Genomic DNA, 14,922 nt, shown 5'->3' on the forward strand with positions numbered 1-14,922 from the left:
CTCCTCCATGGAGCTTTTTAAAAAAATACAAATGTCCAAGTCCTTTTGTTTTTTCAATTATTTTATTGAGGTCTTGTTGGTTTATAACATTGTGTAGTTTCAGGTGTACATTATTACTTATCAGTTTCTGTAGAGACTGCATCGTGCTCACCACCATTAGTCTAATTTTCATCCATCACCATATATACGTGCCCCTTTATCCCTTATGTCCACTCCCCCACCCCTTCCCCTCGGGTAACCACTATTCTCTTCATCCATGTGTTTATCTTCCACATATGAGTGAAATCAGGCAGTGTTTGTCTTTCTCTGTCTGGCATAAAGATGTCAAGGTCTTAACCCAGACCTTCACAACTTGAAACTCTGGCCTTAGGGCTGGTTATGTATACATTTTGAAAACACTTACTGGGGATTCTGATTCCTTCCTAATCCATTTAGTTTCCTGATCCATTCATCGCTCACTTCTAATTGGGTCCACCTGAGTTCTCCATCTCACATTTACCCTCCACCCAACAAGCCAGTCTTTAATTCTTTAAGGGAGGCAAATAATAACTCAAATGAGAGTTTTTACATAAGATGGAAATTTTCAGTGAGGAAGTTTGTGGTTAACCAAATAAACTGGTTATCCTTTGAAAGAGGAAAAAACAGGCATTCTTCTTCTTTTACAAATTAATTTTAATTGATAATTCAGCTTCAGAAATAAAAATAACTTCTAAAATGAGAGTATAAATATGTTTATTAAGTATTTTTCAGGTTTTATTTCCTTTCTTCATTTATTAGCAGATAGCACTGATCCATTCTCTTGCCTGAATGTTACAAAGAAATTAAAATTTTAGGTAGATGAGCTAACTATACCCATCCTAAAACACCACAGTTCCCCCGAGTAGCCTCAAAGGCAGAATAACTTCCCAGTTTTTCCTTAATGTTTATGGCTGGAATATAGCACCTACTTGAAATAAAATAAGGAGTCAGAGTTCATCTAAACATCACCCCAAAAGCGTTTGGCATTAAGCTCAAAGAATCAGATATTTCAGGAATTTGCAAACTACCGACTATTTAATAACATGAGGGAAATTAAATAAAATTTATAAAGGTTGACGGTTCTAAATGGGCCAATGTAGTAAAAGTATTAAGTTACCAGACAGTTGTGAATGGAAAATATCACATTTCCAGCTGTTGGTGGAAAGCTATAAAAATCTGAAGCAACAGACCATAGGTAATAGGCACATTACTACTTTTCTAGTAACACTTATGTGCTGTTTGCAGCTGTTTTTGTTTGCTTATAATTCATTTCCTGATCCTTAAGGACTCAGATATAAAACAATTCCTGCTTTATTCTCTACAAGCTGTCAACAAGATGGAAAAACAGAGGGGGGAGTTACCATAGACGGTAGCACAAGCTGAAAACTGAATGGACATTGCTGAGATCAAGACGATGCTGGGAGCTCATGTGGTGCCCTCTGTAATGGGGCTTCAGATGCAACGAGCCAGACTGAGAACTCGTTAGGATGCACCATCCCACCAAAGCAATGAACACACACTATGTGCTAGCAAAAACATCTAGTAACTCCTACCACCCAAAATGAATTCACCCCAAAATACATGAAGGTTCTGCAGTGAAGGAAGTTACCTCTACTGTTGTTGAGAATTAGGCCATTCCTATAAACTCCTTCTCCTTACCAGGTCATAAAACTAAAGGCAGAAAGGAGAAGGTCTGCCTGGAGAGCTGTAAGGGCACTGGTTTCTGACTTGTCCCCTGCTAGGAACTATTACTACAGACAATTGTTTATTTAAAAACAGAGCACTTCTCTCTGGTCATCTCTTGAGAACCTGTACTAACAATCTCTAGAAAAAGCCCAGGAGCCTCGAATCAATAAATAATCCTAAAAAACTCATTTTACCTAGTGCATTCATCTTCCTCTCTGGCAACTACACTGATTTCTGTGTTTCCTGAGGTCCCTACTTTGGAGGATAAGTAAGGCAGTGAAACCCACTAACTGGACTACGTAGTCCAAAATAATGAAGAGCTGACTATAATCTCTATTTTAAAATTTTTAAGTACTGAAGATCTTTTGGGTAGTCTGTTTCTAGTCGCCGGAAGTTCCACCTCACACTATTCCATTCAACTAAAGAGACGACAGTACCATTTATACTTAAATAAAGATAATCTTTGGATAGGCAACAAAGTAAAACACTAATATCCCAAATATATTCCCCTAGGGATAATCGCATAAGCATATTAGATATGAAGAATATTTTTTAAAATATCAAACATTTACCAAATTTTTCATTTTCTTCCCCCTGGTCTCAAATTTTGGGTATTTTGGAATTTCCCATTTTTTACTTTGCTTCCATCCCTAGATCCTCCTAATTTCATAGTACTCAAGTAATTTGCTTTGTTTTATCAAAGAACAAACAAAAAATCTGATATCTCCTTGTATGTAGCTAAAAATTCAGAAATAAAGTAACCTATTCATGAAGCACACTATGTCATACACTGTAGAAATTTAGTTTCAGCCATGTTACATTGCCGCAATTACTGAGCTACAAAAAAATTTTCTCTCTCTCTTAACTTAATAAAGCTTGTCAAAGTTTCCAAGAAACAACCTGTGACTTCAACTTTTATTGCGTTCTGATGGGATCAACGATTACAGAAGCTCAGCATCACAGATCGCTCTCTCCGTACAGCGCGGAGGAGAACGCCGTGTAATCCAGGGCGCCAGGCACGCTGCCCGGGCCCGAGTAGGCGGGCATCCTCTTGATGCAGTACTGGGCCTGGTCTGGGGGCAGCTCTCGACGCAGCTCCTCCGCAAGGATGTATGGCTGAAAAAAATACACAAGTGTTTACAAAGTCAATCACAGAAAACACTGGAATAGAAATGGTTTTAATACTTACATATTGCTTGCGTTTGTTTAATTGAAAAAAGGATTAAAGGCAGGGAGTCTAATGGGCACAGTACTAGACAACCAACGAAAGGCTGAATTTTACTCGTAAGAGCGTATCTGCAAAGTGATTCATCTTTTGGCCCACAGGGTCTTAATATGCTTTAAAAAGGCAAAGAGAGCAATATCATCAATATTTCTCAGACTGAGCCATAATGCAAGTGACAAATACTGTGATCTGAATTTCATACCAGAAAGATAAAGATATGGTTTACATCATACACTGATGAGAACATAGGGATATTTAACTTAACATAATCAATGTTTTTTCTTTTTTTAATGTATGTGGTATGTTGTTTTAGAAAATGGAGGGGCCGGCCCTGTGGCTAAAGTTTTGTGTGCTCTGCTTCGGTGGCCTGGGGTTTGCAGGTTCGGATCCCAGGTGCGGACCTACTCCACTCATCTGCCACGCTCTGGAGGAGTCCCACATACAAAGTAGAGGAAGACTGGCACAGATGTTAGCTCAGGGTGAATCTTCCTCACAAAAAAAAAAAAAGAAAATGGAGCCATTTTCCTAATGAGTTTATTAAAAAACCAGAAACATGCTGCCACTAGAGAAAACCTCTTCTAAAACAAAATAAAACAGATGTTTAACAATGTCTTTTTTTTTTTAAATATCAAATGTCCAACAGGAAATAGGATAATTCTGGTGAAACAGACTGGCTGGTAAGAGTCAAAATAAATAAATAGCAAATATCATATTGTCCTTCACAGTAGGGTTTTTTGCAGGGCTTAGATGAGCCGGGTTTACGACCTCCTACATCAGATGGGCTCTCTCCCCTGCACCTGCATCCCCATGATAAAAGATTCATGTTAAAACAGACTTCTTATTGTTTTTAAGATACTTTATCTTGTCGGATATTTTAATGTAATAAACATGGCCCTGCTGATGTGTTTTAGCAGATGGGGTTTGTGCTAAACCTTTTCCCTCTCAGCTAGAACATGGGGTAAAAGAATCATGTCCGAAATGGAATTTATAGATACTGAGACATTTTTATTGTTTGGGGAATGCAATTCAAAAATTCTGAGCTTGCAATTAAACTCCTACTTAATTTCTAGGCTACATATAATGAAAACCTTGCCAATTTTTGGAATGACTGAATGGCTATATTTAACTTTGCTCCAGTCTGGACGCAACGTCAAGGTCATTGAACCTAGAGAAGGTTCTAAGTTCCACAATATCTGAAGTGCATGGTTTCTTCTTTCTGAGTCCTATCTACCAAGCCAGAATGTAAAATGGGGTTGAACGAGTAGAACGCACAAAAAATTCTACAAAATACATACTCTTGGTTCCTTCTATAAAACTCACTGTGAGGCCCAAGCACAAATGCCAGGAACAGAACGCCTGTGTTTTCTCTGTTCTGGGTACACTGTTGTTATGTTTACATGCTGCTTTCTGAATTCAATGCTGATGTGGTGCAAAATGTACTAGTATCAAAATGGTTTTTACTTGCAACACTTTCTTCTTTTACTTGAATAATGCAGTGGACTATTGCAAAAGCAGAGGAAAACCTGTCAGTACAGACCTTATCAGAAGCCAGGATTCGGAAGGAGGCGATGACCTGCTCGGCGGTGTCAGTGTCGGCCGTCTCTCTAGTCATGAAGTCAATGAAGGATTGGAAGGTGACCGTGCCCTGTCCGTTGGGATCCACCAGGGTCATGATGCGGGCAAATTCGGCTTCACCCTGAGGTGAAGAAACATTTACTGCAACAGTACACAACTCTCAACAGGGCCATTCTGCTTTTACCTATTGACATACAAGTTCCTCTTTGAAACAAATATTCCCTGTGTTTCCCCTCAATTTTGGGCAGATCTCCTTATGGGTGACTTGTTTACTGCCACTGAATGACCTTAAAAGTTCCCAGAAGCTCCTAAATGTCAGAATTCCTTCCTATGACCCATGTTGCCTTCAGGCCTTATCATAATTATGGAAGAGGAATTCAAAGAGAGAGAGTTGGGCCTTTTCTCAGACTACAACTGAGAACAGTAACATTGCTAAAGAGAAGGCAGTTCAGAAAATGGTTCTGGTGATTTTTATTTCAAAGATCCGGGAGGAATCAAAGCGCCTGTTCAAAATACACATTAAGGGGTAACAGAGAAGGGAGGGCATACCAGTACTCTCACAGCCCACAGGGAAATCTAAGATTTTCGTCGCTGATTTATTACTAAAACTTTTTTATATTCTAAAATCTTAGAGGAAAAAGCACTTTAAAAATCCTCAGGTTGGGGGCGGCCCAGTGGTGCAGCGGTTAAGTGCGCACGTTCCACTTTGGTGGCCCAGGGTTCGCTGGTTCGGATCCCGGGTGCAGACATGGCACCGCTTGGCACGCCATGCTGTGGTAGGCGTCCCACATATAAAGTAGAGGAAGATGGGCACGGATGTTAGCTCAGGGCCAGGCTTCCTCAGCAAAAAGAGAAGGATTGGCAGTGGATGTTAGCTCAGGGCTAATCTTCCTCAAAAAAAAAAAAAAAATCCTCAGGATACTAAAAGGCATTGAAGTGTACATTTTAAATGAGTGAATTGTATGGTATGTGAATTCTATTTCAATAGAGCTGTTAAAAAATCATCAGGAACGTTTATGTTCTCACCCTTCATTAGAAAAAATCTGATCAGTTACTGAATAAAAATATATGTTCTGGCTCTGTGAAATTCTTTTTATATAGTAGCAGGCAAAGTTTCAAAAATATTATCCTATATAATGAAAATGAACCAATCTCAAATGGGCCACCATACTTTAAGCCAGCCATCTCCCATAATATAAATCCAAACTCAATAAAATATCAGATCTTAGTAGAATTTTAACCTCTGTCTTACCAAATCATAGCCCATGGAAATCAAGCAGGCTCTGAAATCCTCGTGGTCCATCAGGCCATTCTTCCTCTGCCGCCAAAGAGAAAGAACAGAGAAGGTGCAAATTAGAGGCGAAATAAGCAACTCCACTCAACCAAGTGAACAAGATCTAAGAAGAGAAAAGGCCACTTTGAGCTCTGCCAAGGAGATTATAAAAGTCACCACTGACTTATAGGAAGGACGGAGCCAACAGAGGGATGTTACAAAATAATTTCTTAAAAAAGAAAAAGGTGGAAGGGATGGTAAACATCAGACAAAAATGAAAGGAGACCACACATTCAAGAAAGCGGCAGAAGGAACTACCTGGAGTCATTGAAAATGACCTAGTCAGGAGCTAACTACTGCCACCACTGATGACAGAGCATGTTGTAAGTGTTCTGAGAAATTATGATGCTCTCATGGCCCTGGGGAGTCTGCATTTGTAAAACTCCCCCAAAGACTACAGCATTCCTAGAACTCCAACAACTGGAACGTCACCCTACAACCACTCTCGAGCCCTTGGCCAGAATAGAGTGGCCCCTCCGGGTAGCAAGCTCAGCCTCCCCTGAAAATCCACTGAGGATCTACACAGAGCAGTGTGCAAGAAGCCGCAAGCGGACAACAGCTTTCACAGCTGAGGAAAGGCCAGGGCAGGACAAGGAGCGACCCAAACTCTACTGAAACAGAGGTTTCAATGCCAAGCCCTGGATGTGACAGGAAGTGCACGGCTGTGCTGAAGATTTTCTTGAGGGTTTTGAGAGGACAGCTAGGCTTCAAGCATCAATATCAATTTAAAGGTAAGAATTCACTTTTTTTATTGGCCAAGCTAAGTATTAAATAGAAGGTTAATTTTCTGCTGTTTTCATTAGCCCATGAAAGGGCCAGTCCCAAAAGTTAACATCAGAAGTTCTTTTTTCTATGAAGGGAAACTGTGTGTGTCTGTACTCACACCTGTGTGCTGAGCCCTCAGTCACCACCCCCGCCCTCACAGCCACAGTCTCGAAAGCCATCCTTCCCACTCTTTCTTCTTCACTGACTTCTCCTAGTGTTCCTTCTCTGGCTCTTCTGCCGCCTTTAAATGTAGCTGATTCCCTACGATAGGGGCCCCTCTCTCTTCTACTCTCCAGACTCTCTCTTGCCAGAAATGACCATTATGTGGTGACTTCCACGAGTTTCAGCCCTAAACTCGAGACCTGGATTCCCAGCTGCCCAGGGGACCTCTCCGCCACCAAGGCTCGTCCACTTCAACAGCACTCCTTCTCGCGTGTTCTCAAGGCTTGGAATTGCCATGTCACTTTTAATCTTTCCCTCTCCCTTAGCCCCCAGATGCTGTTGTTAAGTGCCGTCAGATTTCTGTCTCAATTAATCCCAGCTCTGTCCTCTTTTCTTCACTCCCACCACTCCTATCCCTCAGCCCAGGGGTTCACGTTCCTCCTCCTCCCTTCTCCAAGAGGCTCCCGTCTGACCCTCCACTCACTTTCTCTCCTCTCCCCCAACCCTGCAGTCCATCACACTCATGGCTGCCAGGCACATCTTTCTGAAGCCAGCTCCGATCCTCTTACACCGATGCTCTAAAGCTTCAGTAAGAATCCCTCAGATCACATCCTCTGTGCCCCCTGCCATTCCTGTCTTTGCTATTTAATAGAACATGAAGCAAAATGGATCTGCAGCCTTGACACCTCTCCTTACTACTCTGAGCAAACTTCGTTTCCCCCCAAGATGTATAATCCTTAATATTTAATTCAAGCAAACTTTTAAACTTGGCAGGTTCTGCACTGCCCTCCTTTGGACTTTTGTTGCAAAAGACAGTCCCATGATCTTGGATTCAAATAAATGTGCTTTTTTTCCTTTGAAGTGGCCCAAATGAGTGAGAGATGACCTCCAACAAGCCCAGATGGATTTGTACAAGACAATGATCAATTATTTTCCTCCACGGGAGAAAAATGACTTGAACTTCAATGAATGAAGTCAGGTCAGTATTATAGCATGTTTCTGCGCAATAAAGTTGGCTGAAACTATGCTAACTTCAATAGCCATCTCTGTGTTTAATTCTTTACTTATATTTGAGCTCCCTGATCAGAAGTCCACTGTCTGAACTCTTTAATAGGCCCAAATCTGGCTGGCCTAGCCCAGTGGCATTTAAAGAACCATTTATTGATATTTGTAAGTTATAAACAGGCTGCTGTTCAAAGTAATGGAATATCCTTTTTTAGGGATCTTTAACAAATGGAACATGGCCTTAAAATTCACGCTTGGCCATATGATAAGCAAACTGGGAATTTTCTTATAAAGAATTGGTTTTACTCAATATTATTCAAATCAAAATACTAGATAATATTTTAAAAGCAGCACTTAACTTTTTATTTGCCTTTACTATGAAACATTTTCATAGTGGTGCATTTTTCTTAAAACATTTCATGAGTCTATTTTATCAATTAAAAAAGAAAATTAAGTTTTATATGTTAAAAGAGTAAGTTAAATTTTCATCAGGAGCTTTACCTAAATAGTTACTTAGGAAAAGTACATCAGAGTTTTGTATCTTAGTCTTTAGAAAATGATCTAAATCCAACAACCACGTTTTGTTAAGGAAACATTTTTACTTAGAACAAATCTAGCTTTGCTATCAACTACAAAGGCAGTCGTTAAGTGATCTGCATAAAACAGCACACAGTCCTAGGCTTTGTGTCACCTTGAGCAACAGGAGAGCTTGGCACACTTCACTTTGGTGGCTATTTCCCTTTGGCATTAATCGTCCTCTTTACCTGTAACCTTTATAGGTCATCAAGACTTAAACTAATAGCATGGATATTATTTCAAATACATTTTTTAATGTCCCCAGTATTGCTTTTCAAATAACTAGAGGGAGTGCGGTACCCTGTCAAAGTGGTTGAAGGAGGCTCTGAACTCATTCATCTGCTCCTGGGTGATGCCCTTTGCATCCCTCGTCAGGATCTGGGTCTCCACTTCATTGATGGTTCTGGCGATGGTTGTCAGCAGCAACTCCCACCCCACACGAATGTGCTACCGAGGAGAAAATGAAATGATCAGCTCTAGGTTTTTCCAGCATGTCAATCTTGCCTCCTCATTTTCATAACAGGAGAGCCAACCCAAAGGGAGATAAATAGGGCTTACTATAGACTTCCCTATCCTTTTTTATTCTACTTTTCCACTTTTTGTAAGATTCTGTCATGGGAAGTACTCAGAAGTGAGACAGGGTTCTAACAGTGACAACTGGCACCCTGTAAATAAAATATACAATGTAGAGTCTATTTGTCACTAGAAGTATCTTTCCATTTACCAAGTAACGGGATGGGCCCCTGGATTATGCCCGCTGGCTCCCAGGGAGATCAAATTGGGCCAAACTGGTAGAAATGTAACAGTCTAATTTCTGGTGCTCTCTCTGAAGCAGTGCAACGAATTCACTGCCATGATAATAACGCTGCTGCTGACTAACAATTATATAGTGCTCAATATAATTCCAGTGCTTTTTCACATATAGTGACAGGAAAGGCTTAAAGATCCATAACTTTCATACTTGTAGATCTTAATAATAACAAACAGAGACAAGCGTGGGAAGATAACACCCTAAGAAGGTGAAACGGTCACAATTAGAAAGAGCAGCACCCAGGCCTGTCTGGCTGCCGTACCTCCATGGTGTAATTAGTGTGCTTGTTGTCAAAGACCAGGGCCTCCTGGATGAGCTGATGATCGCCCTCCAGCTTGTCGATGTTGTTCTTGTAGTTAATGATGTTGTGCTCATACTGCTTCAGCTGATTCATCTGGTCTTCCAGGGCTCCTGTGATCTGGATGGAGCTCCGGGCAATTTCCTGATAGAGGTAAGAACAGGGCAAGAAAACACGGTGAGTCGGCCTCTAAGGTTAACTGTGGAGTCATCCCTCCCAATCCTGCGTCAGATGCTATGCCAGCATTAGGCAGCAGCCAACAGCACTTGATTTTCTCAGATGAAGTGGGAAACAGGCAGTACCACCGAATGAAACCAGCTCTGGTTCTAGTCCATCTAGAGGATGGAAAAGAAAATCAACCAAGATCCAAAACAGTAAAGCAAGAGGGGTAAGAAATGAGGCAACTCAGCCTTCTGCCAGTGAAGGTGGAAGGCTCCCTCGGCTGGAGCTGCCCTGTTTGGGAGAAGGCTGGGGATGTGCTGGACAAGTGGGCTGCCGGGCAGATTTAAGACCACTGGGGTCAAAAGAATTTATTATATTTTTAGATGTTCTCCCGTTTAAGAGAAAAGTTAACATTTTAGCACCAAAAGGAAGGTTGGGAGAAAAGTAAGTGGGCCAATGAATGTCTCTTGGCTGTTCTTGGTGATAAAATGAACCCAGAAATCGGTGTCAATCAAAGATCACTTTTCCTGAAATGCTCTGAAGATCCAAAGTTTTGTGATACTTCACAAGTCCTCTTTAGGGATGGATGGTTTAAAGTCCAGGTCCTGTAGAGGCTAGAAACTGAGAAAGAGGCCACTGTCGTTGTTAACGACAAAATAAACAGATGGCAGCAAGAACAGCCTCAAAGAATGAAGCCCAGAGTGACACGGACTGGTGTTCTCCCAGCGCTGAGTGGAGCACCAGAAGGCAGAGAAAAGGCGTGGTGTTGTGTCAGCTCAGGGTCTAATTTCAAAGCTTGTGAAAAGCTCTCTGAAGAGTGCCAACTTACCTCCATCTTGTTCTGGATCCAGGGCCCGACGGCATTGGCCTGTGCGGCAAACTGGCGCCGCAGGCGCTCATTGGCATGCTGGCGGGCCAGCTCCTCCTGCAGGGACTGATCCCGGATGGGCACGAGCTGCTTCACCTGTTGGGACCCAAGGGCAACAGGAGTTAGAGGCCAGCTCTGGTCCAGATAGGAGTGACCAAAAGATAACGTAATAGTCGAAAGGATGGGGGTGAGAATGGAGGGGCAGAGGGAAGGGAGGCAGGGGAAGTCGAGGGAGGGGAAGAGGAGGTAGGGAGAGGAAAGGGAGTGGGAGTCCCTACTCTAGGGACCAAAGGGAGAGCTCATTCTAGCCTTGACGGCCACCCAGTGCCACCGAGTGCCTGCTGGGAGACGAAGTCCGCATTAGGGACTCTGACTGTTCCTCCAGCAAGGGACTCTTGGCCTGAGCACTAACGCCATGGGGGCCCAGAGTGCAGAGGATTTGTGAACTTTAATGAAGGAAAATGATATCTTTATTTTCACTATCTCTAATTGAAAGTTAGCATTTCCTTCAATTATGAATGTGGGCAGCAAATCCACAGTAGTATTTAGCAGTACTGTGACTCACAATAGAAACCACAGGCATTCTCATATAACATTAGTCACTGCCTGCCTCTTGAAATAGCATGTACACTCACCACGATTACTCCAAAATTATTAGACCTGAGGTTACATCTTGGTTTTAAATGTGTTAGTAAAGAAGCATATACATTATTATAGCCCAATTTTAAAAAATATTTTAATAATTATATTTAACATAATTTGTTTCCTTTGTAACTTTAAGGATTTGTTATGAGTTTACAAATATTATTATCAGAAGGGATCCACTGGCTTCCTCAGACTGCCAGTGGGTCCAAGACACAAAAAGGTGAAGAACCCCGGCGAGGCTCATGCGCTCAGTCTCCATGTACTGTTGGCCCACAGGGACATACTGTGCCTGGCCTACATGTTTCCCAGTACCCTGTAATTGACACTTTACCGCCATGCCTCAGTTCTCTTTGAATCAACACACAAAAGAGCTACTTCAGAAGTCTCTTCTGTGTCTTCTGCAAAACTGCTGCTAAAGACATTATTATTCAATGCTCCTTTTATAGAAATCCACCTGGCTAGTTTGCCTTATAGCTTGTGTTTGGAGAAAAGTTTGTCTCACTTTAAGAAATGATGTATTTCCCTTTTGTTCCCAAGGAAATCACTTATCTCAATGTGTTTCCCTTTTCCCTTCGGCCATCAGAAGACCAGAACTAAATATGACTTAAATGCAGTAACTAACTACTGCCCGTCAGATGGACACCTTCCTTCCCACATCTGTTTTTTCTCCCTTTTTGCATTGTTTACAACTAAACAATTACTGCACGTGTGTTTTTACGGCAAGCCACCTCAAATCCCCATGGTGGACTTGTTCCTAAAGACTATGTGGTAGCATACGGAGCTGACTGTGTTATAATCTAAACCATGAAAATAAACTTTTTTAAGAATGAGACAAAAAGGCTCAAATGATCCCATTTTGATGATAATTAAATCTGTGGACAGTTGCCCAAAATGTAAAAGGCAGCACGTTAGCAATACTTCAGTTCCCCAGATAGTTTTCTAAGCAATTTTTCTGTATTTAAAATCCCCACACATCTATCCCGTATTCTAAAAATCCTTTAATGAAGTAGTATAGGCAAGCTGATTCCACCAAATTTTCAGTTGGGGTTTTGAAAATAGTTTGCTTTATGGTATTAGTTTCATAATCTGGACTGGTTTTGCCAACATTTAGAATATTTTCCTTAAGGAAAATCATTTCTACCTTCTTTCCTTACAAATCACAGAAGCTGGTGAGTGGCATTTAAGAGTTTAACGTGTTTCATCTGTTAAAAACAAGACAACAGTCCCAAAATGGAGTGACTTATGCTAAGCCCCACATCACCAAACCAAGCAGACTTAATTACAATTTCAGCTCTCCCAGAAATGGAATCTGAAACCAGTCAATCAGGAATCGCCTGATTAGCACTAGTGAGGTAATCTGCCTGATAGACTCCTCCACCCCCTAAAGGAAAAGAACATTGCAATAACCGACCCTTGTTCCTGTTCCCTTCTGGCTATAAAAATCTTTCATCTTGTAGCACGCCTCAGAGCTCCTTTCTTTTTGCTAGATTAGATGCTGCCCAATTCCAATCCATTTTTGCTCAAATAAACTCTTAAAAGTTTTAATATGCCTCAGTTTATCTTTTAACACGCCTGTAAAACATCAGGTGAATGAAAACCCTGATCATGATGCAAAATCAGGTAGTCGCTCTAATTCCCCACTCTAATTCTAATTCTAAATTCTTACGTCTTCCCTCAACCTCGGCTTGAAGAATGCCGCCCTCATCCCACATCAGTCCTCAGCCACCCACCTTGTCCCACTTGGTCCGAAGTTCATCCATGGTGACAGTGCTGTAGGGATTGCTCGAGCTGATTCTGATGTTGTAGCTCTGAATCACCTTCTCCACCTCGTTCTGGATGGCCATGATGGACTGCCGCTCGCCGTCCGCCTCCGGCAGCGTCGCCTTGAACTGCTCGTGGGCAGTGATCAAACTCTACCAGAGACACGAGCAGAGAAAAGTCCATCTTACTTTAGGGTGAACTTTATAGGCTTCGATGTTCCCTTCTGCACATGTGCTAAGGCCTTTATAACTGCAGGAGTCTCTGGAGAAAAACAAATTCTGGATGTTTTAGAAAAGCTACTTGGTGCCCAAAAGTCAAGTTCCTTGAAAACGGAGAAAAGATATCATGATGACTATTTAATTGAGGGCTATTAATCCAAAGTCTTCAAAAAAGTAATTATTTTCTTTTTAAAAAAAATTCATGCTTGCTTTCATTATTTTTGATCCTCAGCTACTGTTTAGGTCTTCCTCTCCACTGAGAAAGAGAATTTAATTTACCTGCCCTTTCCAATGACCAGTTTCACCTTTGTAGTCCAACAAAAGAACCTAACATTTGCTGCCTTGATACCTAAAGACCACCAGGAAGTACCTCCCTAGTCCTCAAAAAGGAAAGGCCCCAGAAACCAACTCTTTACCCTAAGGCTTTATAGAACCTCATTTATCAAACCCATCCTTTGACCCTAACGCAGAAGACAGCAGCCCCTTCCATTCAGCTGTACATAGGGGCACGTGGACCACCTTCCAGTGGGAAGCTAATGTTATTAAGTGCTACAAAGGATCAGCTGCCAGCACAACTTTCACTAGACAAACGACTTCCCACATCAAGATTGGCTTCCAAGGCATACTTAGAAATCTCACTTATTCCAAAAATAAACGATTTTAGGTTGCTAACCTTTGCTTAAGAGCACATGCAAGAAACACCATCACAGCGTCTTTCAGAAAACAAATGCAATGTTCAACAAAGTAATTTCTTTCCCCTTACATCCAGATGCAAACCCTTCTAGAATACTCCTTGGCAGGGAGATGTGGGTTCAAATCCCAACTTTCAGTATTTCCTTTATATTTGGATTCTTTTTGATGACCTATTTTACTGAAAAAATAATTAAAAAGTATTTTCTCTTTATATTCTATTACACATCAAATTCACTGTACAATGGTCTCTAGATAAATTGGGTCTTGGCTATTGGAGAGTAACTCTCCTCCCTAAGATGTTGTCTTCAAAGTCTTGTTTACAACTTGAAAGTTCCAGAAGAAATCAGAAGCAGAACATTTTGGCTTTTGGGAGGCAGAAGTGCTGATTTATGGTTTCTTATGCTTTATGATCTGGTAAAACTCTGCCGATCTTAATAAACAGTAATATGCACACATTTGCAAAGCAGTTAACTCATAAGTTTCCGTGAACAACTACAAGAGCATATATGTCTACTTTTTGCTCAATAATTCCACGTTCTTTTTAAAAGAACGAACCCTTTTAAATGTATTCACCATTATTAGATTACTATTCATTTAGTTGCAGCAAAGAGCAGTATTCACATTTTTAAGCTAAAGGTCAAAGGGTAATTTGGGTTTAGTAGCCACATTTTTCCTAGAAAAAAAATGAAACAGAACAAAAAAACCGCTAAGTTTTAAAAATTATAACTCATTTCTAGCACAGTAAGAGCACAGAGGAGGGGCTCAGTTACCTGGATCTCCTCAATGCTGTGGACAATAAACATGTCTTGCAGGTCCTCCATGGCACCTTCCATCCAGTTGTTAAAAGGAGCAGCCCTCTTGGCAAACTCCAGGTGAAGCTGATCAATGGTTTCCAGCAATTTCTCAGTTCTCTGAAGATTAAATAGAAGGAAGTGTTACCATAAATGAAATAATAAAAAAGTATCTGAAAATGTAAATATGCATTCCAGAGCAATACACTATTAGCTGGCATTTTGTTAAGCACAATGCTGCCACCACGGGCATGTGTACACAAAAGACTAACTGATGTTCAAATGATCAGGTTGAGCCCTGCAGGTCTCTGAAGTGCCTTCTGAATCAAA

The 14,922-nt window shown here is 41.2% G+C and overlaps 1 protein-coding gene across 1 annotated transcript in view; it reads right to left on the bottom strand.

The window, feature by feature from the left end:
• Window positions 1-715: 715 nt before the first annotated feature.
• Window positions 716-14,922, bottom strand: part of ACTN2 (actinin alpha 2) — a 66,225-nt gene continuing 52,018 nt past the window's right edge. The window contains exons 14-21 of the mRNA XM_014846524.3: window positions 14,572-14,712; window positions 12,860-13,042; window positions 10,446-10,580; window positions 9,419-9,598; window positions 8,646-8,792; window positions 5,757-5,822; window positions 4,467-4,625; window positions 716-2,820 (exon numbers count right to left, since the gene is read on the bottom strand). Of these exons, the coding sequence (XP_014702010.1) occupies window positions 2,662-2,820; window positions 4,467-4,625; window positions 5,757-5,822; window positions 8,646-8,792; window positions 9,419-9,598; window positions 10,446-10,580; window positions 12,860-13,042; window positions 14,572-14,712 (1,170 nt within the window). The 3' untranslated portion in view covers window positions 716-2,661. The remainder of the gene's footprint in view (window positions 2,821-4,466; window positions 4,626-5,756; window positions 5,823-8,645; window positions 8,793-9,418; window positions 9,599-10,445; window positions 10,581-12,859; window positions 13,043-14,571; window positions 14,713-14,922) is intronic.

The sequence above is a fragment of the Equus asinus genome, chromosome 2, assembly GCF_041296235.1.
Source record: "Equus asinus isolate D_3611 breed Donkey chromosome 2, EquAss-T2T_v2, whole genome shotgun sequence".
Taxonomy (NCBI): Eukaryota; Metazoa; Chordata; class Mammalia; order Perissodactyla; family Equidae; genus Equus; species Equus asinus.